Below are 24790 nucleotides of genomic sequence, written 5' to 3' on the forward strand. Positions count from 1 at the left end.
TACACTGGGATGGTGCTGAATGAGTAGTCACCCCCAGGTCCTCCATCCTGATAAAAAAGCAGTATGTTTCACACAAACAACAGGAGGAGGAAAGCGTTTGAGATCCCTCTCATTTCCCCAGGATCTCTACATACTCTTTACTCTGCCAGGAATTTGCAGTGCCATGTGTCCTCCCAGTACTGGATTTAATAATGCAGCCCAGGCTCAGCTCTTCCTCTATGAAAATCAGGGTCCACATGGAATTTTGGGAGCAGTGTGATGAAGCAGATTATTTTCCCCCTCAGACCCAAAGGTGCAGCAAACTGCTGGGTAACAGCACTGCAAGGCTCCTCTTGCTCTCTGGCCAGGAGCCAGGAGTGCTCTTGGTGCTTTTACTCACCAAATCCTGAAGAAAGGAAGCAACTGGCCACTATACCCCAAAACCTTGAAAAATTACACACATACACCCCCCTCACCACTGGATTAGCACCACAGGGTAAACCTTCCTCTGCAAGAACACGTTTTTCTCAGCGAAAGGGGAAGATTTTATTAAGTTAAAAGTCGAAGGGCACAGCGGAGCAGCAGCAGCTGCCACCTTGGGGAGGTTGGCTCGGGCGGGTGCAGTAGCAGCCTCACAGCTCCTCTTCCCCAGAAAGGAGAAGCCCCATGGCTCTGGGCTCCTGCCAGCTCGGGTTCTTGCAGGAGCCAAAAGGGCAGCCACAGAGAGAGCTTGATCATGCGGACTCTTGCCAAGGTGTCCTCTTTCAAACGTCTCAGGCAAGCACATCCATGGCAGATTGCCCCGGCGGCTCCCTCCTATGGCTTGCATGTCTTCTCCGCAGGTCCCTGGGGGTGGCACGGGGAGGGGGAGCATGGTCCTTGCCGTGCATCCCAGGGGGACCGTGGAGACACTTGGAAGAGAGGGAATATGTGCCAAAGGTGGCTGTGTGTGGCCAGGAGAAATGGGGCTAGGAAAGGGGGAAAAAAAACCAGATTCTCTTTTTCAGGTTAGAAAAATGCTGGTGATGTAGTAAAAGTTTTCCTCCTCCTCTTCCCCTCCTTTCCGTGGGGGAAAAATTCCTCTATAAAATATAATTTTCACATATAAAATCCTGAAGAAGGTGCATGTAAGGAGCCAGTCCAAACAACGTGCTCAGGTATGCAGGCAAAAAGGGTTCATCAAAAAAGCTTTGGGAGGGGAGTGAGGAGGTTAGGGGTGTGTGGGATTCCTCGCCAAGGTGATAACAGATGGGGATTCAACCTCCCTCTCCCCACAAGTGAGGAATGGAGCAAATACAAAACAAGAACAGATAACAAACGTAGAGCAGACCTAGAGAGAGACAAAACCAGAAATGGTTTAGAAAGACTCCAGTGAGCACAGAAATGCCATCCCTTCAGCTCCCTGGGGACATGGCTGTCTGGTGCCCTGCTACACCCACTCATCTCAGCGCCCATCAGCAAGCGCTGGTGTAGCAGGGTGACCCCAATCCAAGCAAGAAGCAGAACTTTGGACAACAGGATGCCTTTGCTCCTGTCACCCTGCTCCTGCCCCCATCTGTGGCAGAGATGCCTGCAGGTGGGCGTGAGAGAAGGGCTGGGTTTGGTCGGGGCTGCTTTGATGCTAAAATTACTGTGCTGCGATAGGGAAACCACTTCAAAGGTGAAGGGAGCAGAGACATTACCTACACAGGGAATGCATAACTACCCATGCTGTCACCCAAGCATGGGGTGAAGGCCAGCATTTGCCTGGCTCCCACAAGAAGCCTGGTTGAGCATCAAGAGCAGCACCATAAAAAGGGAGCTGGGGCCCTTGGGAGAACACCAGGGACAACAAGAGGGTCAGGAGTGCAGGCCAGGAGGCTGCGAGAAGCAGAGGAGGATGAGTTTAAGCCTGAAGTTTCAAAACTGAGTGGAGCAGGAGAAACTGGCAGCTTCCACACCCCTGCTTCAGCCAGTCTCAGCCACCTACAGCCCAGGGGACACCCCAGCATCCCCAGTGCTCACCGTTACTTGCTGTTGCACAGCGACTCCTTCTCCTGCAGAGCTGCCATGGCCAGGCGCAGGTGCTCCTTCAGCTGCTCGATCTCTCGCTCCGAGCGCACCTTGATGTGATTCAGCTCTGCATAGACATCTTGGTATTTCCCTGAGGCAAATCTCTTGTCCTGCCAGGGGAGGGAGAGGGGTCAGCAGGTTTCAGGGCTGATTTTAGGGAGGGTGGCAGCAAGGTGAGCCCATCAGGAGAGCCAGGAGGTTAGCAGGGGAGAGCTAGTCCTAGGTTTGAAGTCCATCCCAATCTGGGCCATGCAGAAACCATTCAGAAAAGGAGCATAGAGGTATCACTTTGCAAACACTGGGCCAGGAAGGAAGGCAGAGATACTGGTCCCACAGCAGCAGGGATCTGCAGCATCAGGTTGAGGAGGTGATGTGGGCTTTACCATGGCTTGTGTGCATGTGGGGCGACCATAAGGGAAAAATAAACCCCACCAGGAATGCAAGCCACTGAGAGAGCAGCTGCTTATATGGCAAAAAACTTATGTGAGTTATAAACTCCTGGAGCATCACTGAATTCCCAAGCCTCTTTCAGGTTCCCCTTTGGCAGGGGCTTTTGAAAATCCCTCTGGACGAGGGATGCTGCCAGTGGAGGGAGCAGCACACCCAGAAACGGTGCCCAAGGAAACACATCCACTCAGACAGGGGACAACTAGGGGAAGCAGAGTGCCAGGCAGCCCTCATCCAGGTTTCCCACAAGGCAGAATGGCTCCTGTCTCGTCCATGCTTATGTGTGCCTACATCTGGGGAAACCAGCAGCTAAGTCTCTGTGACTCTTCCCTTGTACAAGGTAAGTCTATGCCAGTCCATGCTGTTGGAGCTGCTATGTGCTCTGCAGTCAGCAAGGACAAAAGCACAGGTGACAAGAGGGTTCACCTTGAGCATCCCATCAAACCCAGTCAAACTGCTGATATGCAGCCCTGCTGCTTTCCCAATGGCTCTGAGGAAACACCAACCTTTTGCATCATCTGCAGCTCCTCCCGGAGGCACTGCACCTCCTTCTTCACGTACTGGAGCTCATTCTCCTTCACCCGCAGCAGCACCTGGGCCAGAGAAGGGGGAGAGGAACCAGAGGTGACTCAAGAGCCTCGGGAAGGCCGGCAGGGCCTGGCGCAAGCGCGGCCGGGGAAAAGGAAGGAAGGGCCAGGAGGGCTGGGGCAGGAAACGGCGCAAGCAGCCTGAGAGCAGCGGAGGAGAGGCTCATGTTCTGCTTCTTGCACCGCTCCCATTGCTCCATTTGGCATACCCTCCCACCTGCTCCAAGCCAAGGCCATCGAGAGGAGAAGACCCCTGTGATGGGTGGGGATGGAGGCAGCAGGGCAGCCAGGGGGATATCCCAGTACCTCCAGCTCGCAGGAACTCCGCTCATTGTTGTGCGAAGCGCGGTCCCCAGAGCCCCGCGATGAGATAAAGCTCCGCAGCTTCCCGATCTCATCGGAGAGGCGGGTCTGCAGCTCCTGCAGGCAAAGCCAAACGCGTCAGAGTAGCCATGGCACTGACCTCTTACTGTCCTGACCGTTCCATCTTCATGCCAGCCCACGTTGTAACCCACTGTCCACAGGCAATGGCAGCATCTACAGCCAGCAGAACACACTTGCTATATTTAACGCCACAGTTGAGACAGCCTCTACCTCTTGATATTTTTCTTTCTCAGATAAAATCTCAGAAGGGAAGAAATATGAACAAATAGGGGAGTTTTAACAGAGGGGCTGTGCTGTGTGAGGGAGGAACATGCTCCAGTCTCTGCTGGCAGGGGAAGCCCTTCTCTTGCCTGATTTTTCCGGAGGAGGTCCTTCCCCTCCTGCTGACAGCGCTCCAATATCTGCTCCCGCTCTTCTGCCTTCTGGGTGAGCTCCCCAATTTCCAGGCACTTTTGGGAATACTGCTCAGAAAGCACCTGCAGTTCCCGCTTCAGTGACTCCACATCCAACCTGCCAAAGAGGCACCGGCTCATTGCTGCCCCAAAACTCTTGCCAGCTCCCAGCCACCAGCACCATCTTCCCCCCTGCCATGGCCAGCCTCTGCCCACATCACCCATTAGCACACAACAATGCTCCCTGTGAACCAGAGCTTCAGTTCCCACATTCCCACACATGACTATGGTGCTTCTTGGTGCTTCAAGCCATGCAGAAGAAATAGAGGAGCTTTCCACAAAGAAAATAGAGGGGAAATAGCTATAGGGAAGAGGGAGGTGCTATAGGGAAAAAGAGCCAAGCAGGGGACAAACCTCCCTGCCCTACAGCTCCAGCAGCCCTGGGAGCCACCACTGAGCATTCACTATCTCTGAGGAGCAAGCTGGGGAGGTGGCAGGAGGAAAAGCTCAGGGCTAGAGCTGCAGATGGGGTGTGGTGACAGTGGCACAAGGCAGCATCATTGGACAAGGGGAAGGAGAGAGGTGCTTTCTTACTGGTGCTGCTTCTGGAGGGCTTCTGGGAGTGAGCTGCATTGCTGGAAGCTCCGTGTCCTGCCCAGCTCCTTATTCATTTCCTCCCGGTGGGCTTTCTTCAGTGCCTCGATGGCTGCAGAGGGGGACAATGAGAAATATGGATCAGGCTGTGCCAGCTTCAGGGAAACCACACCAGGGAACTGGCTGAGTTCTTGCCACTGCAGGTTCCCATATCTGTCTTTTCATATTCCCCCTCCTTTCCCTTCTGCCCTCAGGGTATCCCTCACCTTCTCCACACTCCAGGATCCTCACCAGGATGCCAAGGCCCTGCCAAGCATCCTGCAGGGCCACAGCTTGGAGTTTGCTCCTACCTGCTGCTGTTGCTGCTGCCTCCTCTGCCAGGAGCCTCTCCTTCTCCTGCCGCAGCCGCTCCAGCTCCCGCTGGTGGTGCCTCTGGAGCTCCTCCATCACTTGCTGGTGGGATGACTCCATCTCAGCCAGGCTGCGCTCACAGGCCTCCTGTTGTGAGGAGGAAAGGAGGTGTGAGAGACCAGGAGGGAAGAAGGAAGGGCTTGGGACAGGACAGGCACCTGGCTGGGCTGATGTTTGCCTTTCCAAACCTCACCCAAGCCCAGAGACGTTTTGAAAGAAGTGAGACGACTTCCCAGGAGGGTCTTTGCCTTCTGAAAGTGAGGTGGCACCTTAATCACTGGACACAGCCATTTGAGAGGGACACACATCTTACAACCCCCTTTGCACTTTACAGAGGAAGAATGTTCCTCTGGATCTTAAAACTAAAGCAGCAAGATAGGAACATCCCTCTTGGTCCAAAGGCTGGAAATAACATGCCTGACAACACAGTCCTGATCCTACACCAGGCTGCACTGCCTGCCTGGAAGAGATCGACAGTGGGAACTGCATCTCAGTATCTGCCTTTTAAATGAAGCAGCATCCCCTGGAATCTATGAAAACCGAGCCTCCTCTCTTGAAAAGTGACACCCTGCACCGTTCTGTGGCCTGATGGAGCCTGCCAAAGAACCCTCCTCACAGCCTAATGGTTAGAGATCCTCCTTACATATCTCTCCCTCCTTTCTGATGGCTCTGAGGGGATGGTTCCTTCTATGCCGAGCTGAGGTTAACTCAAGTCAGAGCAAAGCAAAGAGCTTTGGTCCCACCTTGGTGCTATGCCATCACTCCCCCTCCAGATGCTGGCAGCACCTCCCTGAGCCTCTCAGGAAGGACTTGTTCACCAACAAACCACACCATTATTATTAAAAGCCTGGGCCTCAAGAACATCAGCAGAGAGCTAGGAAGTCATCACATCCCTCAACAGCCCCTTGCCATCCCACTCCTTCCCCACTAAGGCAAGGGCTCATACAAAAGACACTGCAACACGTTAGGTGAATGCAGCCCTTCCTGGCTACTCCTCTCTGCTGAGATGAGGGAAGCTGGGGAGCTTCACAAAACAACCAAAGGAGGGCAAAAGGTGAGGAATCAATTTGGTGATCTGTCCACGGACCAGCTGCAACCCTTGGCAGACTGTGAGAGAGTGAATCCTTCGGGGAAAGGCCAAGTTTGGACTCAGATGTGAAACGCTGGCTTTTTGAGCCAAGTTATTAGGAAGATAAGGAAGTTCCTCCCCACTGCTTTTGCTTTTTTTTTTGACCATAAAGAGGCCTGTGAGCTGTAAATATTAAATCACGATAACACAGAGACTGGTAAGTGTCTGGGCTGGGCTTGTGGGTTTCTTTATCTGTGCTAGGTACAGCCAACCCTCTGCAACAGACTTCAGCAGCCCCAGTTTCCTGTCCTGCAAACCCCCTCTGCCCCAGTATCTTCCAGCATGTAAGGCCCATCCTGAAAACCCCACTGTGTGGTACAGCAGCAGCCTCCCCACAGGAAATCCCTGCGGGATGTGACCCCGCTTGCTTTGGATAAATCCATGAGAGAGCAAAATAAATAAACAAAGAGAAGTGAGAGGCTGAAGCACGAGCAAATTCTGCTTTGCTGGCTCTCCCACGTGCTGTCCCAGCAAACGAATGGGCTGTGCTGTCAAAGTGACCTTCAGGGCTCGGGCTGTCCCCAGGGACTGACTGACTGACTGCTTTTAACAAGACACTCAGGAACCCTGGTTAGCAAGAGCCACATGTGGTGAGCAGCAAGCCAGCAGGGAATGACCAGAGGCTGAGCAGGAAGCTGCTGACCCACTGCTGAGCTGGGGGACAGCTCACCCCACAGCCCAGGCCAGCATCCTGCCCATATGCAAAGCAAGGCACAGATCCTGCCCCTCTCCCCGAATTCTCCTTCTCTCCCTTTATAACCCTGGCCCCTTTAAGGCCAGGCAACATGCTCCAGCCTGTATGTAATTAACATTGATTACAAATGCGCTCAGTTAGGGTCACCACAGCAACCCAATGATTAGCAATACCTGCTCAGCAATAAGCTGAGTCCCAGCATTTCCCAGTTTGGTACTGGGAGTGACCCCAGCCCAAGTCCTGCACCCTGCTCACCTGTGAGATGTACCCTCGGGGCACATGGCTGTCTCCCTGGGATTTTGCTGCCTCCCTAAGGCTCTCGTTTCTGGCCCGGCAGGACTCCAGCTGTGCCTGCAGTGACTGGATCTGTGCCGGGAAAGAGAGAGAAAGAGTCTCAGCCAAGGGTGGAAAAGTGCCATGGCCTGACCCATGTGCCACATCCAAACCCTGGGCTTAGGGATGGGGAGGACAATGCGTGGCCAATGGAGACATCTGCTTCCCCAGGAGCCTGCCAAGGCACCAAGCTGCCAAAGGCAGCCTGGTCAGTGCTAGTAAGGAAGGGAGGAGACATCTCAGCTTTCAGAGGTGGATCCATGCTGGAGGAAACCACCACTGCATGGCTCCTTTCAAAGGCTGGCAGGTGAAGTGCTTGCAGGCTTGGGAATAGCCAAAGAAGAAAGGCTGTGAAGGTACTCCCAGGAAACATAGATTCCACACAAGCAGTGCCACCAAATAAATTATCCTGGACCAAAATACGGTCTGGGAACCCTCTGCAGGTGTGTGAGAGCTGGCCTCTAGCCTAGCATTACCGGGTTGCAAAAGCTTCCATGCACTCAAGGAGGCAGAAAGAACAAACATCTCCCCACACCTCTGCCTTGCTCTTCTGCAGAGCCTCCTGCTGCCAGGGACCACATTAAGGGGCCACCAGAATTCCAGTTTCAGAGAGGAGGGATGCTCTTACCTCCTTTTTCAGCGCCTCACTGGTGTCTCCCTGGCCGCCCTTGCTCTGGTTCAGCAGCGCTGTCAAGGGCACCCGCCGCAAGTCCTTCAAGGGCAGGCGCTCCAGCTCCAGCCACTTCTTCTCTATCTCCTCATTCAGGCGAATCCTCTGGTCCTCTGAAAGCGGAGGAGCGGGGAGGTCCTGCTCCCCAGCCTTGCGGGAGGAGTCTCCTGCTGGGCCATCACTGTTAGGGACCCTGCCGTCGGGGCTCTCGAACCATTTCCGCCTCTCCTCCGAACGGATGGCCAGATCCCGCTCCAGCTCCTCGTACTTGGGAGCTCGGTCAGAGATCCTCAAGCTCCCTTTCGTCCTCTGCAGGGAGCCCTGATTCCCAGGGTCCTGTGGCAAGGGAGACAGCTCCACGTAGTCAAAAGCATGGTGCTGCCCATCCGCCTTCCAGTGAGTGCCCTTGGAGTTCCCCTCGGAGCCCGAGCCTGGCCGCTGCTGCTCCTCCGTCCGGAGTGAGCCTTTCTGGGGAACGCAGTTACGGAAGTTCTCCTTGTCACAGTCAGAGAGCCTGAAAGCAGAGCAGCAACTGGTGAAGGAGAGGCACCATGTGGGAAAGGATGCCAGCAGAGGCACTGCCAGCTGCTCAAGGCTCAGACCCTCTCTCAGCCCAGCCTTACAAAACCCCACCCTGAGCACAGAGCTGGGCCTGTAGCATCCCATCCCTCGGGGAAATGGATTTCTCCTCCAGGTGGCATGGATTCACCCTGCTTCCAGCTATGCTGGTGGTGAAACCAGTGATGTGGTGAGGCAAAAAGCAGGTACAGGAAAGGAAGCCACCAGGTTCTCAACCCCTGTCAACCAGCTGGTGTAACTAAACAATTTTCAGAAGAAGCAGAGGGCAGGGCAGATCTGGGAGCAGTGAGATTTCCAGAGAGGCCTTCCTGGCCCCTGTCTGTCAGGGGCAGCAAGGGAGAAGAGGACAAGCAGGACCAGGCAGCTCTTACTTGGTGACATCTGGAGCACCGACTGGACGCACATTCTTCCTCAGGGCCTCGATCCAGTTGCGCCGGATGCCAGAGGTCATCGCTGACAGGGTGAAGACGGCATCCTTTGTCTGCAGCAGGGAGGTGACAGAGGCCCTGTCAGCACCCAGCAAGAGTGCAGCTGGGAGTCAGGTGCCAGCACTGGTGTAGAGCAGCAGGGCACAGGGAAACCCAGACCATGAAGTGCCCAGCCCTGCACACCCACAGAAAAACCATTTCTCATGCTGCCTTAGCAGCCACCTCCTGCTGCTACAGCAAATAGCCAAGGACAGGACTGTACTGGGGCTAGCTTCAGGGTACAGGTTGTTACTCAGAGCATGATCAGCCAGGTTACATGGGGATCTACAGTGCTCACCACTCCCCCTGTGCAGCTGTGGAAAAGTTGCCTTGGCCAACATGTCAATTAGACACTCCTGGCATTTTGCTTGGCTCCTGGACTGCCTCCAGCGTGACCTTCAGCCAGCCCTGCAAAGCCTCCTCCTCCTCCTTCCTTCCTTAGCAGGCAGGCAGCCCCAATGTCCCAGAGCAGTGTCACCCATGTGTCAAAATAAACAACCTTGGGCCACCGTGCTGGCACAAGACTTGTACGAATTGCCTCTCAGCATCTTGGCAGAGGGAGGGAGCACACATTCCCAGGCAGTGTCCCTTGGTGCTGCTGCTCTGGACACTCACGTGTATCTGGAAGCCGTAGTTGCGCTGCACTGCAAACTCCGTCACATCCGTGCAGGAACGGAGGTCGATTTCCCCGTCAAGGTCATCAGCCTGCAAGCACAGCCACCCACTGGGACATCAGTGCTCAGCCACCTTTGAAAAATGCCACCTCTGCCTTCACCCCACAGCTCCCTGGGAGCCAGGCTCAGCTCCCCAGCACAGCATGGCCTCTTCTAACCCATAGCAGCATGGCTGGAGAGTGTCACAGATGCCCAGCTGCAGGACCAGCCCTTCTCCTCACCTCCCACCAACAGTCCCCACCAAGACTTGGCCACCCTGCCTTCATCCTCTTCGTCACCCCTTGGCAAAGAGCAGCTTGGCACCTCTGGTGTCCTTCAGGATGACATGGTGCTGTCACTTGTCCCTGGAGCACCCTGGTCATGCCAGGGCTGTGCTCCTCTCCCCGCTGGCCAGGAAGGAAGAAAGGGCTGGTGAAAGGCTGGCCATGCTTACCTCCTCCGCGTTCGAGTCCCGGTAATACCTCAGGCTCGAGTCGGTCAGCACGAACCAATGTTTCTTCCACTGCAGGCGCATCAGGCAGGGGGAGGGAAGGGAAAAGACAGGAGGGAAATGGATAGGCAGTTACCAGGGAAAGCGTAGGAACAGGGAGGGACGCTCTGCACTACGACCTCTTGGCCTTCTCTTCCCCCTCCTCCATGTCCCTCCCAGATCCCTCTCGTGACCCTCAGCTGGGAGAGAGGCACTCCATGAACCTTTGTGTCCACACAAAGAGTGAGGCACCTCCACCAAAGGTTTCCCACTGCCCTTCCCAGCAGGAGAAACCTCAGTGAGCAAGGAAGAAGGAAATCAGCTGGCTCACTGGGGATCTCTAGCAGCAGGGGATAGGGGAAGAGGCAGACTCTCATCTCAGGCTTACCTCTCCCGGCTCGTCCAGGATGGACATCCATCCCTTCTTGAAATTGAGAAGATCAGGCTGGAAAGGACAAAATGGAGAATTACTGTCTTGAAGTGACCCACAAAAGGGCTTTCCATGCCAGGGGGTGGAAGGTGAGCCCCCAATGGCAGAAGAACAATAGGAATAGCCTTTTAGGAAACTAATGGAGGTATAAGACCCTATGGCAAAGGAGAACTGGGCATAGCTCTAAGCAACAGGCAGTTATTTCTGTAAGAGGAAGCAGGAGATAAGGGAAGAGGTTTAAAAAAAAAAAAAAAAGGAAAATATGCGGTTGAGAGGTTTCCACAAGGTGCCTCAGAGGTATTTATTCAGAGAGGGGGAGGCAGGGACAAGGAGAGCGGGCAGAAGGGAGTGCTCCACCACCACCAATGGGGCTTGCCTCAGAGATGGAAGCAAAGCCACAAAGAAGCAGACACGCCTTGTCCCAGCCCTTGCTGTCCGTGCCCCAGAGCTATGTCCCTCTGGTAACTTCAACACCAATCATTTATTAAAGACACGAGTAGCTCAGCCCTCACCAAAAACCTACAGAAGGCAATTCAACAGCTGTGAAAACACGTTGCCTTTAAACCATGTGCCTCAGGGTAGAGATGAAGTCAGTGCTTGATCCTCTCCCTTCTCCCTCCAAGGTTCAACCCGCTCTGAGATTCTGAGGATTTTTCTCTTACCCAGCTCTTTCTGCTCCCTCCCACTACACAGCCTGCCCTCTGCCCAGCCACAGCTACAGAAGATAAGGATGAAGGGAATTTCACCCAGATCACCCTGTGCCACAAAGAAGTTTCCCCGCACTTTCTGCCTCCTAACCTCATGTCGCTGGTGCAGCATCCCAACCAGTTTATCTTCTTCCCAAGGTGGAGCACCAGAGAGCTGACTCAGGAGAACCTCTCTCCCTGGCTTTGCCCTCAGCCAAACAGGCTTGAGCTGGTCCCTCCTCCCAACCCTGCTGGCTTCCGGGAAATTGCACCATCAAAGAATTCAGTCAAACGCCTCTTTTCCAAGGAAAGTCAGTTTGCCAACCTGCTCCTTCTTCTGCAGCTGAACCAGGCAGGGACAATGCTGGAGAAGAGACAGTGCTGGAGCCGCACCTCCCAGAGGTCCAGCACCAGCCCAGCCAGTCCCATGGAAGCCACCAGCAGTCCCCACGAGTCACAACCACCAGCTGAGATGGAGCTGGTGAGAAGGAGGTGGCTCAGCAAGCCGATGGCCACTCCACATCCCCTGCACAATCCCAGTGGCCAACCACAGCAGCCCCACAAGCCCAGCTCCCTGGCTGTACAGCCAGGCAAAGCCAATCCCTGCTTTCATCTCCCTGAGCTGCTGCTCGTGGGTTACACCCAAGGTTATGGGTCAGCAAGAGCCGAGTATGTGCTGGCTGGCCCACCCTGGCGTTCTGGCTGCTGGTTTGAGCAGGAGCAAGGAGTCCTGCCAAGGGGAGTCACCTCCTGCTACAGCTTTAGGCCTGGCCAGAAGCATCCGGCAGCCCTGGAGCTCCCTGGGAAGGGAGGGAAACCAGAGCAAAAGGGCATCAGGGGCCCCCAAATCTCACTACCTGCTGAGGTGACATGCACTGCTGGTGGCTAGAAGACGAGGGGGATTTATGCATCCCCACCGACCCAGATGCTCTGGTGGCTCCACTGCTGCCCTGAGAAAGCACCCCAAAAATTAATTCTTTCTCCGTGGCAGCAGCTCCACCCTTTTCCCCGTTATTCCTTCCAGTCGGGTGACTTAAGCTCCAGCTCTGAATTCAGAGTAGCAAGAGGGAAGGAAAGGAGACAAAACATCAAAGTCCAACCTCCCCCCTCCCGGGACGCACGTGCGCTCAACAGAAGAGAGAAAGATGGGCAGGCTCCATGGAGGCAGAAAAACAATATAGGCAGAGAAGGAGTGAAAGGAATCCTAGCTGGGGCTGTTGTACAGATCAGCTGGGTCTCATCTTATTGAGGATTTACAATCCCAAAGCATTAGGTGCCAAAACAATTAATATTAACGGGATGCATGCTGCTGGGAAAACTGCCACGACATCCTGCCAGAACTGCTGCCCCCAGTGCAGTGCTGGGGCCAGAAAATCTCCCTGGAGGGTTTCTCCCAAGCAGGCAAAGTATACAGGGTTTCTACTTTCCCTGCCAGCCCTAGACACAGAGCTGCAGCTCTATAGAATTGTCTTTGAACTATTCCTGTCATAGCAGGGTCAATACCATAAGTCGGGGCCTCAGTTGATACACAGAGTGCTTAAAACCACTTTTATTCCCTCCCACACAAAACCAAATCCAGTTTCCTCACCCAGCAAAAAAGCTCAGGATATTGTCAGAGAAGAGCGAGGGGTTCAAACAGAACCCCTCATCCAGAGGAAATGGCCCAGCAGTGGGAGGAGGAAACATCCAGGAAAGCCGAGCTGCTGGGAGAGATCCGGAGATGCAATGATGTGGCAGGATGCACCCCCGGCAAAATGCATGGCCCTGCAGCCTGGGGCTGCAGATGGCAGCAGTGATTTTGCCCAGTTGCATCCATACCCATCAGAGTTTTATGTTCAGCCCCACAGCTGGCCAGGTAGAGGCACTGGAGGGGGTGTCGGCAGCTGGGGACATAGGTGACAGCTGGAAAGACTGGCTTGCAACAGCAGGTTAAGGAGCGGCAGCTGCCTGCTCTGGTTGAAGAAGGGCTACAGGGAAGGTGATAACAGTCTGTAAGTATCCCAAGAATGTAAACACCAAAGAAGGAAAAGGGACAGGGTGGGAGCAAAGGAATGGCTCCTGGGTGGTACTGAGGCGCCAGGATGGAGAAGTGGAGGAGAAGAGGCTGTGGAAGGCTGAGAAAACTCAGGATGGTCAGGTGTGTCCTTTCACGAGCAGCCTCTGTCATCATCATGCCTCCTGCTTTCCCAAAAGCTCCTCAGGACTGCAGGCACTGCTTCCTCCCACCTCCGGGAGATGGTGCAAGGGGCTCTCAAGCCTCCCGGAAAGAACAATGTCTCCTCTCCTCTAAAAAGGGAACCCGCTTCACAAGGCGTGGGCCCCAGCCCGAAACACAAAGCAAAACCGCTCCAGCTCAGTTTGGCGAAAGCAAAATCACTCCCAGGCTGGAGCACACATGCAGCTCCCGAACCCACACGTGCAGGAAGAAGAGCCAGCGGGCGACTAGCTCTCCCTTTCCCAACGCCCCCGTGCGAAACGCCGGCGGCCACAGCCCAGCCTGTCACCTCCATTGCCCCGGCAGCCGCCTGTGCCAAGGAAGGCTCGCCCCAGGGGTGGGATGCTCCCTCCCCAAACCGCATCTGTTTCCCACCGGGAGCAGGAGCTCCCCACGCCCGGGGGGCCACGGATTTCGCATCCGACTGCGGTCATCGGTGCGCTGAGCTGGCCTGGCCTCAGCCCGGTCCACGCTCACGCTTATCGGGATGGGGTGGTGCCCAGCGGGGCCAAAGCGGCCACGGGGATCCCTGGGGAGACCCCGGCGGTGATGGGGAAGGGCGCCAAGGAGGAACCGCCACAGCCTGGAGTCCCGAGTCCCCTGGAAAGCGACGGCGCCAGAGACCCCCGGAGCGGAGGGACCCCTGAGAGGAGGGACCCCGGGAGGCGGCGGCTGACAGCTGGGGTCCCCCCTCCCCTCCCAGCCCCAGGCCGTCCCCCGGGCCAGGAGCCCCCGCGACCACCGCCCGCCAAGCAGCCCCGGACCCCAAATCGCGACTCACCGTCATGGCGGGGGCTCCGCGGCCGGCGGCGGGACCGGGGCCGGGGCCGGGGTCGCGGCGGGGCCGGGCGCTGGCAGCCAGGGCGGCGGGGCAGCTTCAGCGCCCGGGCGGCTTCCGCGGCCCCACCATGCCCGCTCCGCCGCCCGCCCCGCGCTCCCTGCGCGCCTCTGCCCTTTTTTTTTTCAAAGGGAAAAAAAAAAAAAAAAAAGGAAAAGGAGAGGGGAAAAGGAAAACCACCCCAAAAAAACTTTTCTTTCCTCCCCCCAGAACTTCCTGGGAGGACCCGGGCAGGCCAATGGCAGCCGCCGCCACCGCCCCGGCCGCCCGCAGCCAATGGAGCCGCCGGGGCGGGCGAGGCCGCCGGTCCGCACGGAAAGGGGCGGCGGCCCTGGGACGGGACGGGGGCGATGCTGGGGCTCAGCAGTGTCCCCTTCCCGCCCCGCTGAAGCCCGTCCCTCCCGGGGCTTCACCGCTGCTGCCCCGGGAAGGAACTGCGGAGAGCTCAGCCCTTACCCTGGCAGGGTTTGCTCTCGGACTGGGGTTTTTCGCAGGCAGGGATTTTCAGCAGTGCACACAATGGAGTCCTCGCCTTGGCTCCTGGGGCTGCTCGGTTTTATCCGGCGACCCAACAACTGAATCTCTCTGGGCTCTTGTCAGGGGTGGTAGGAGGTCATGGGGAGGCTCCTGGTGCCCCTGGAAAGCCGTGCCAGCTGGCCTCAGGAAAGGGAATTGCTAGAGAGGGTCCCAAAGGAAGAGGGGTGAGGGGCTGCACATCACGAAATGCCAGGCTCTACTGTGCAATCACACCGAGGTGATGCTTCTTGCTGCAAGGCAAAAGGAAGGTGACAGAGCTCAGTGCTGGACAAACCTGGCACAGGTGGGGTGATCTGGCCCAGTTTTACTGCGTGAGTTCAGGGCTTTGGGCTCCTCTCTGGCCTGATGCAGGGAGGTGAGGGAAAGAATGTCACCCGTTTCAAGTTTCAGAGGCCTTTGACAGCGTCTTTCCTGGCTGCAGTTTGTCCTTGTGTAAAGCACAAAGCCAGGTCCTGGCAGAGGACAACCTGGCCCAGATGACTGATGTGCACAGAGGGGGACAGAGGCAGGAACTTGTGTGCAGCTGCCAGCTACGGAGGCTCCCAGGACACTTTCTGCAGCCCTCCAAAGCTGCTGCAGTGCCATTTCTGGCATTGCAGGACGGCAAACACAAGTCACTGTATTTTCTTTCACGTCACTAAATTCCACTTCGTCCATGTAAAATCTTCTACGCCATCATAGCACTGGCCAATAATAAAGCAAAGGAAAGCAATCGTGCTGAGATTTTAGCCCCAGGTCTACTGTTTGCCCACCTCTGGCTTTATAAAAAGGCTCTGTGCCTCATTTTCCCCACAGGAGAAATGGGTGAAGGACAAAGTAGAGTGATCATGGCCACCAGGACATCATGGGAAGGCAGCACCATGCTGAGCCTGATCAGGTCAGGTGCTGGAGACCTAGGTCCTGCCCACAGCGACCCCCAGTGAAGGGCAGCTGCCCTTCCTCACAATTCCCAGGGCCTGGCCCCTACCTTGTTGCGCTTCTCACTGGCATTCAAATATGGCTGTGGGCTTCCCAAGGAGCTGGTGCTGCTTTGTGGTGGGAAGGTGCTTCCACCCAGCTGCGGCTGCGGGGGAGAAAGCAGGAGCTGAAGCCATTGGGGTTTAGTCCTCACCTCAGTTTCCCAGATCCGAGCATCTGTCTCCTGGGATGGGCCAGGGAAGAAATCATCTTCCCTCCTCCCACTGCCAGGCAGGCAGCACAGTTTCCCTGGACAGCCAGAGGATCCCAGGGAATTGGGGCACACAGAATTGCAACCCAGGGGACCCACCCAGCCTATGCTTGCCAGTTTTATTCCTCACAGGGTCCCCATCACCTCTGGCTCCTGCCCTACTCACATGGTAAATGAGAAGACTCTTGCTCCCCCAGTCATTTTCCAATGGCTTCTCAGGGTTGTGTGCATCTTGGGTGTGCTCAGGACCCTTCCATTCCTCCTCCAGATGCTGTACTGGACTCTCAGGCCTTTTCCAGCTGTCATCTGGCCGTAATCCCAGACATCTAGCAGGGTTTTTCCAGTCCCTTTCCAGCTGGCGCATCACATCCGCATGGCACAGGGGCATCTCTTGGCGCTTCCAGTCCTTCTCCCACCCCTGTGCTTGGTGGGCATCTCCCCGGCCCCTCCAGTCCTGCTCCAGGGGTCGTGTTGGGCTCATGGGGCGCAGGGGTTTGCCTCGGCCTTTCCAGTCATTGCTGGTGCCCTTTCCAGGTTGGGAGGATGTCAGCTTTTCCCGGAGGCTCTGCCAGCTGCATTCAGATGGCTTCCTGGGACTCGCATGGTGCAGCAGCTCCCCCGGCTTCACTCGCTGCCTCTCTGCCCCCCGCACCAAGCTGGGAGGGGAGATCTCCTTTTGGCTTTTCCTTGTGCTGTCTGTACGTCTCCCAGGACTGAGAGCCCGTGGCGGTGGCCCTGCCCTGCTCAGCCTGCTGCTAGCTGAGCCCTTCCCAGCACTTGTGGGGTGCAGGGAATCTCCTCGGCTCTTCTTCTCCTGTGCTTGCCGTATACCCCCTGCTTGCCAGGTGGCTCGGCCCCTCTCCAAGTTTGGGGGGCGGGCAGGCTCCCCTTGGCTCCTCCAGCTTTTCTCAGTGCGACAGGGAGGGTTCACTGGCTCCCCTGCCCTCCTCTCCAACCTGCGGGCTGGGCTTACAGAGCGTGGGCTCCGGCTGCCTCTCTCCAGCAGCCAGGCAGGGCTGGCAGGGCGTGGGGAGTCCCCCCGGTTCCTGCTGGACTTCTCGGGGTGCCGAGCCGGGCTGGGGGAACGCCGGGGCTCCTTGGGGTCTCTGCTGCGCTGCTCGAGCTGCCAGGAGACTCGCTGTCCCTGGGTCACAGGGGAGAGAGAGCAGAGAGTCCTCTTAAAAAAAACAAACTGCCAATGAGCAGAATAAAATAGGATTAGGGCTGGCAGGTGATTTGGTTAAATGGCTCCCCAGAGAGCAGCCGCATTCCTGTGCATGGAGCCAGCCCATAGTGTAGAGAAAGAAGCCACTTGCATCCAAAGGGTGATAAAGGGCTGCTGCAATTTAAGAGGCAAGGGTCTCAGTCCATGACAGAGGGAGAGCTGGGATTTGAGGGAAGAGGGAGAAGGGAAATTAAAGAGAGAAGCACATGGCAGAAATAGGGGAAAATGTGGTGGGAAAAAGCAACTCAGCTTGGAGAGTTGGGATGAGGTCCTGAAGTGCAGCCAAGCCTCACCTCCCTGGGCAGGCTGGGACTGGACCGCCTCCGAGTTAGGTGGCCTTTGCTGGGTGGCACTGGTGTCTTGCCATCAAGCCGGTCCACACGGCCCTCCTCCAGAGCCTGGAAGGCCTCCAGCGTCTCTGATTTCCTGTGGGCACACACAGTTGCTCCAGCTGCCACCCTGCTCAGCTTGGAAGCAGAGCCCCTGCAAACCCTGCTCCACCTCAGCCTGACCCCACAGACCTCCACCTGCCCAGACACTGTGTGCACTATAGCCTCTCCCTTCCCCATCAACAACCTCAGCTTTCACACCCATGTCTTCTTCACACAATTCCTCAAGTTTCCCTCCATTTTTACATCCCACCCTCTTGCCCAGGATACTTCCCAGGTCCCTCTTTATGTCCCCTCCTGCCCTGCACCACCAATGCTGGAGCTGCTCTTGCTTCTCCAGCTAAAGCCTAAACAGCTACTGGGTACTTTTTGGCATTCCCCATAATTTCCTGAGTGTCTCCTACAGAGAATGCGGAATCCCTGGGGAGCATTGATGCTGGGATTGGGGAACACCTCTTTCCTTCCCCTTTTCTGTGGGGAGCCCCACTTTGCAGCACATCCTGCAGCTTCCAGGTGGCTGTGAGGATGAGGAAGGTGACTGCTCCCTCCCAGCAGTGCAGCTTAGCACCACCTTTCCAACAGCCTCAGCTGCTCCTCTGCCTCAACGGAGGAGGCTCCCCATCTTGGGAGGCTCTGAACCTAAACCCAACCCTTCCTTTGAGGGAAACTTAAGCACAGCTGAAAGCTGAGCTCTGCCATCTAGCCCTGCCTTCCCCCGAAGCACGACGATTCAGAGGTGGGGCCCCCCAACAGCCCAGAGGGGCAATCCCCCGCCTCTGACCTCAGTGGAGTCCCGCTGCTTCTCACCTGCGTTCGCATCCAAATATCCTCTCCACCTCCACTCGGCCGGGGCTGAGTGTTCGGGAACCATAGCGGTCAGCAGCGTCCCGCTGGCTGAGGCGCTTGGGCTTGGGCAGGTCTGCCAGCACCGTGTACTCCTGCCTCTCCAGCCCGTGCCGCCCCTCCGCGCCCCCACCGCCGGAGCGCCCGTGGGGCTCCCGAGCCCGTGGGCCAGAGAGGTGCCCACTGCCACCCAGCAGGTCACTGCAGGCCGGAGGGGAGCCAGCTGGGGCACGTGGCAGGGTGGATGGCCAGGGAGGGTCAGTTTTTCGGTGCTTTGGCCAGCTCTCCTCGGGCTTCTGGCTGGCGGGACGGCGCTCTGGGACGGGGAGAAGGCCGTTACTGGGGGAGGCGCGAGCGACGCGGGATGCCACCACGTCCACGGCAAAGCAGGTCTTCGGAGGAGAGCTAGAAATGGTCCAGGAGGGCAGAGATAAAACCCAGACTCCCTCGAGGCAGGGTGGGAGCACTGGAACACAGCACTGCGAGCCGAGGGCATGCCAAACCGTGCAGATAGAGAACAACCGAGGCACCCACACTTTGTGGTCAGCACACACACAGATGGACTCTCACACAGTGCCCGTGGATGTGTTGAACACTTCCTGGGACCAGAATTAGATGAAAAGATGCTAAATCTAAATAGAGGTCTGTTGTGAACCTCAGAGACCCCTGGGTGGAAAGCAAACCAGAACCAGGATCTCACACAGGAGCAAACCAAGAATACCTGCTCTCAGTGGACAGATTTCTTTCGTAAAGCCCTGGGCTTCTGTTCTCACCCAGGATCCAGAGGGAACAGGCTGAGCCCACCTGGGTCTGTCTGCCTGTGGGGCTCGTGACCGCACCTCCTCCTTATGGCCCAAGTAGCTCATCATGTCCCGTTTGCCCGATCCCAAAGTGTTGTCCCACAACCGGGTCATCTCCCCTTCCTGGGAAACAAGACAGGGCAGATCTCTGCAATGGAGACTAGTAGCTTTTGTGGGCTGGAAGGAGGTAAGAGTATGTATGAAAACTTACAGCACAAAGCTGCTGGTAAAAAGGAACTAGAAGAGGAGCTGTGTGAGTATAAGCTGACCCCAGACCAATAATGGCAAGAAACAACATTGGAAAAGTCCACATGGGAGAATCCAAGAGCAAATCTCATGAGCTCTTCACTGGGAGAGTCACCTTTGTGGGGACTAAGAGTCTCGTATGATCCCCCCTTGCATCTCAGAACCTTAGAATCATAGGATATCTCAAGTTTTAAGGGACTCATAAGGATCATCAAATCCCTGCACATGATGGGCTTCTTCTTCCATCTGCCCACAGCAGGAGAGCCAGAGGGTCAAATTCAATGTGTCTGTGTGCCCAGGAACCTGCTGAACGGGCCCAGCAAAAGTGGCACTGAAGGGCCAAGGGAGCTGGAGAGACCAAAATAACCCAAACCACAAGAGATCCCCATCTCACCCTGGCAAGCGTGGAGTTGGCTTCGGCACAGGCGCTGGGGTCGGTGCCAGTTTCTCTGTGCTCACCCTCAGCTCCGGGGCTGAGTGGGGGATATCGCCTGCTCTCGTGCCAGCTGTGGGGCAGGGAGAGAGGACAGCTGGTGGTCAGCACAGCCCGCAGAGCTCAGGGGCGAGTGACAGCACTGGCAGCCCAAGCCACACTGACTCACTCTCTATTGGACCTCTATTGGACGGGCAGTGGCTGGCAGAGCCCATCCTGGGACCACCAGCCTTGCTCTGGAGGGAGTGAGGATGAAGGAGACTCTTTCAGGGTCCCCCTGACCTCTCCTGGGACAGCCCAGAGGAACGGTTAGAGGGCATGGCATGGGGGTTGTCAGTCCTTTTTCCCAGGCACCAGAGTGCAGAGCATCGGGAAAAAGGCATCTGATTTCCCCCTGCTTGGCTTCCCGCTCCCCCTCCTCCACTCTTCCCACCGAGGGGCTCGCTGGAGCAGCAGGGCTCCCGGCTGGTACTCACCACTCCGTGCCCTCCGCCGGGCCCACGCACACGAATACCTCACACTGTGGGGCTAAAATATGGAGGGAGTCCCAGGGCTCTCCTGGGGCTGTGTCGCTGCAGGCATCGCGCCCCGTGAGCTCCGTGGCATGCTCCTGCGAGGAAGAAGGGGTGCAACGGTGCTGTCAGCGTGCCAAGGATCAGGGTGAAGGCACTTGGAAATGCCTGCTTCTTCTACCTCCTCCGAGAGCAGTCTGGCCTCCAGGGCTCTTGATATCTCTCCCAGCCCACCGTTGAGGTTTTTCTCCTACGTCAAGAGGCCAGAGAGGCTCAGCACACCCTATTTGATGCTGAATGCTGCAGACATCCCAGAGACCACATGTGTGCATGAGGGCTCAGGGAAACTGCCCCCCCATGTTGGCACGGATGCTGCTGGTAGCTGCTCTCTCTCACCAGCAGGATAGCTCAGGGAGAGGCAATGGAGCCAAGAGGAAAGAAGATTTTTGCAGAAAAGGCTGTAGTCCCAGCCTCTGCCTCTCTCTGTCAGGGCTTGCAGGCGTCTCAGCATCCTCCCTGGCCCCTGTTACCTGCGGGGCTTATGAGCAGCAGTGCGGGAGGCTCCGGGGAGCCCGCTGTCTGCACCGCCTTCCCTCCAGCGTCTCGCCCGCACCGGGATTCGCTCAGAGGTGACAGCTCTGAGCAGATCGAGGGTGAAGGGCTGAGGTAACCTTAGAGGGCCCAAGGCCAGGAGGAGAGGGGGAGAGGGCGAGAAAGAGAGAGGGAGGCTCATTACTATTTCATCATGCCTGGCCAGTCGCTCCTGGAGGACGTCAAACAACACGAAACCCTCCGTGAACATGAAACCAGCTGTCGCCTGGCCTGAGACAGCCAAGTAGCTTGTGCGTCCAGCCCTGTCCCTAAGGATCGCCTTGGGTCGAGGTATCTGGAGCCCAAAACCCCATGAGATCTATCCCTCTCCTGCCTTCCTCTCTGGGAACAGCTTGCTGAAGCTGCCCCAGGGACAGGACTGAGCCCTGGCCCCAAGCCAACAGTCGAGGCCACAGTGAATCGACCAGGACCATATTTAAGGTGAGGCAAAGCTGTGAATGAGAGCAAGCATCAAGCAGAGATTAATGCAGGGTGGGTCTCTGCTCTGCCAGTCTCCAACTCCCTCCTTGTAGCTTTGCATCTGTGTGACACCCTTGCTTTTCTTTCCAGGACCTATCAAGCCCCTTGTATCCAGTGTCCAGCACTTCCCTGCTAAGCCTGGCTCCCAGCTTTGGTCTGGGCACAGTTAAATTAAGGATTCCTATGCCTGGAAAAACTCTCTGCCCATGCAGCTTTCCCCCCCACAAGACATCTAGAAGTCCTGGCTGAGCCTTTTCCTAGGGATTTCCATCTCTACAAAGGCAGGTGGAGTCGAAGTATAGAACAAAGGAGCCCTTAATGAAGTATCCATAGCCTCCAGGTGGGATGGAGGAGCTCACCTGGATAGCATGCTGGTGAGCCCCTGCGGCTCGGAAACAGTGCTGGCACAGGCTGTTTGCAAATATGTTGGCTTCAAAGTTCATGCAAGGCACGTCATCCACTGAACCAGACATTGTGCATGGCAGGGACGAAGATCTTTGGCTGATGGGCTACTGGAAGGGGCCAGCCAGGAGAAAAAGGAGGAAGGAACAGCAGCAGAAGAAGCTGTGGAAGCAGGAATGTTATTCCCGGATTGAAGTTTGCTGCTCCCAACTGTCAATACTGGAATCAAAGGGAACCCAGGTACAAGGTGATCCAAATAAATAGGTAATAAAAGAGTGTGCTCTATCAGGGACCTCTTTTAGAAGGGGGCACTGCACCCTGAAACAACTGCTGACATCCCCCATATTGGGAGTCCTTGCAAACAGAGGGAGTGATGCGCATGTCCTGCTTTTTTGTTTGATGGAAATTTTCTTCCTCTCTTAAAAGGCACAAAAATAAACCTTTCTTATTAATTATGTTGCTCATAAAGGGATGGATCTAAGCAGCTTGGGAAATTTGGAAACCCACTGAGACCCTTCCTAAACTTACAATCCTACTAAAATTTTGAGACCTGAAGGACAGCCGATTACAAAACTGTAAGGGCAAAAAGCATTGCTAGCACAACAGCTGGGATCCACACATCTGCTTGTTTTCTTGCAAGTATCCTGCCCACCACCACCTCCTCTGTCTTGCAGGGTTTGAGAGTGAGTCCTCCGATTTGAGGATGTGACCTGAGCTGGGAGGGCTCTGCCTAATTTACCCGGAGGAGACACCAGCAGAAGGACAGGAAATCAGACCAGCATCCGAGATGTGAACATGCCACTGGTGCCCTAAACACGGACACTCGAGTCAGAGCAGCTGATCAAGGCTATGGCTGCTCCCCAAAACAACCAAGGCCAAACGCCAATGTCAAAACCCAAGCTATAATTTTTGTTTGTCAGTGCACTCATTTTCTGTACAGCAAGTTGCACTAGTGCCAGCCTCGCAGCATCCCTCCTCAGAATGGGGCATGTTTTCTTGACTTGTTCACACGAAACGCTAGACAGGAGCCTAAGCACTCCCCTGCCAGGGGTGCAGCACGAAACACGCCAACATCGCTGCCCACGGACTGCCACCCTTGGCTGGAGCCCCTGTAACCCCACTGCCTGATGGGCAAATCATTGCTCCCCACATCCCTTGAGGCCTACTGCCGGGATGATGCCGTGATCCCAGAGCCTCTGGCATGCACGCATGCCGTGCTCAGTGCTCCCAGTGCCTCCCGGTGCCCCCAGTACCTCAGCTCCCCACGGCTCCCAGCACCTCGCCGCCCGCCGAGCTCCCGCTCAATGAAGCTCGCCGTGGGAACCGCGGGGAGCGAGGCCACGCCCCCTCCCCTCCGATTGGCCGCCGCCGGGCGGTGATTTGCATAGCGCCCCCCTGAGTGGCCGACGGCGGCGCGCGGCCATGACGCCCACGGGCGCGAGCTCGCACGTGTCGCGGGCGGCGGGCGGAGATCGAGCGGCCGGGGCTGGCGGGGACCGGGTGGGACACCGGGCGGGGACACCGGGCAGGGACATCGGCAGGGACACCGGGTGGGGACACCGGGCGGGGACCGGGCAGAGACACCGGGTGGGGACACCGGGCAGGGACAGCGGGCAGAGACACCGGGCAGAGACATAGGCAGGGACACCGGGCGGGGACACCGGGCAGAGACACCGGGCAGGGACACCGGGGAGGGACACCGGGCAGAGACACCGGGCAGGGACACCGGGCAGAGACACCGGGCAGAGACACCGGGCAGGACACCGGGCAGGGACACCGGGCAGGGACACCGGGCAGGACACCGGGTGGGGACACCGGGCAGGGACACCGGGCAGAGACATGGGCAGGGATACCGGGCAGAGACACCGGGCAGGGACACCGGGCGGGAACACCGGCAGGGACACCGGGCAGGGACACCGGGCAGAGACATGGGCAGGGATACCGGGCAGAGACACCGGGCATGGACACCGGGCATGGACACCGGGCGGGGACACCGGGCGGGAACACCGGGCAGGGACATCGGCAGGGACACCGGGCAGGGACCGGGTGGGGACCCTTAACATCCGTCCTCCCCTGCTCCTTCTACAATTCAAACTCCTTCTCTTCCCGATCCTGGTGGGAATTACAAAAAATTCAATTTCACTTCTTGTTTATTCACTAAAGGCAGTCTGCAGTCCACTCCTCAAACCTATCTACCCCACACAATGCATTATTCAGCTCCGTTTTAGTCCCCAAAGTTCTTGTCACTGACCCAGTAACTTTTTTCCTCGAGTTCATTTCTGGAACACAATGCTGGAAGCAGCAGTGCGACTGTACTGAGTACAGCCTTGAGCTCGATATGCTACAAAAGCAATAACTGCAGCGCACTGAGTATCACACAGCTCACACACATGCTGCACCCATTCCTCCTCTTTGCTGCGCTCCAATCTTCCCCCAACTGTGTGACCTTTCTGGCTCCCGCTCTGCTTCTGATCCTCTGTAATCCCAGTTATGTTTCTGTGTGTGCATGTGTGCGGAATCGCAGTCTAGCCACTGAAAGCCATCATGACTGGCAGCCCCAGTGTGGCAGCCCACGTCAAAGCCTGCATTTCTGTGTGAGCCTGGGGCACATGCATGGCAATGCGCAGGTGCCTGAGGTGACCTAGCTGCAGAACCACGTGTGAAACGCCTGTGGAAAAGGGAGTTCACAGGGAGCTGCTGGTCTCTGCTTTTCCTATTCTGAGCAGCAGCTGCACTGGCATGTTGATTTTTGCAAGTGCCTTGCATTTGGAAGCAGCCACCTCCTGAGCAGCTAAGAGGGGAAAAAGACCTAAAAATGCTCAAATCCATCTTGAAAACAAGTTGAAGCAGCAAATGACAATTTTAAGCCAGAGTCTGGTATGAATTGTGATGTCTCTGGCAAACACCTCACTAACTTGTGTGTGAAAACTCATATCCTCAGTTCAATATATCCAGGGGTAGTCTGACTGTACATCCTGTGCATAACAAAACCAGCAGGCTAGAGCTGAGTCAGTAATTTACATTACAAAATAAAGCTTTAATCAATCAAATGGAGAAATCAATAGTGTAGTGAACAATCCTGATGGTCAATGCTGTGCAGGATTTAACAGTTCTGTTCTCAGTTTTTCCACAGG

At 56.4% G+C, this 24790-nt stretch overlaps 1 protein-coding gene across 2 annotated transcripts; it reads right to left on the bottom strand.

The window, feature by feature from the left end:
• Nucleotides 1–500: 500 nt before the first annotated feature.
• TRIOBP (TRIO and F-actin binding protein) lies at nucleotides 501–21800 on the bottom strand. Of its 2 annotated transcripts, XM_085048789.1 has the most exons (19): nucleotides 21614–21800; nucleotides 20148–20281; nucleotides 18157–18597; nucleotides 17254–17386; nucleotides 15902–16879; nucleotides 15535–15630; nucleotides 10250–10306; nucleotides 9826–9894; nucleotides 9334–9423; nucleotides 8623–8732; nucleotides 7631–8186; nucleotides 6925–7035; nucleotides 4786–4933; nucleotides 4436–4547; nucleotides 3800–3959; nucleotides 3372–3485; nucleotides 2985–3071; nucleotides 1984–2141; nucleotides 501–1309 (listed from the first exon to the last, which is right to left on the bottom strand). In XM_085048789.1, exons 1-18 carry the CDS (start codon nucleotides 21725–21727, stop codon nucleotides 1986–1988), a joined length of 3666 nt encoding a protein of 1221 aa, XP_084904915.1. In that variant the 5' UTR covers nucleotides 21728–21800; the 3' UTR covers nucleotides 501–1309; nucleotides 1984–1985. The 2 variants fall into 2 exon arrangements, with proteins under 2 accessions (XP_084904915.1, XP_084904916.1); XM_085048790.1 differs by lacking the exon at nucleotides 15535–15630 and having other exon boundaries at nucleotides 21614–21796.
• Nucleotides 21801–24790: the final 2990 nt, after the last annotated feature.

This window comes from Lichenostomus cassidix, chromosome 1Aa (genome assembly GCF_008360975.1).
Source record: "Lichenostomus cassidix isolate B80296 chromosome 1Aa, HeHo_3.0, whole genome shotgun sequence".
Classification (NCBI taxonomy): domain Eukaryota; kingdom Metazoa; phylum Chordata; class Aves; order Passeriformes; family Meliphagidae; genus Lichenostomus; species Lichenostomus cassidix.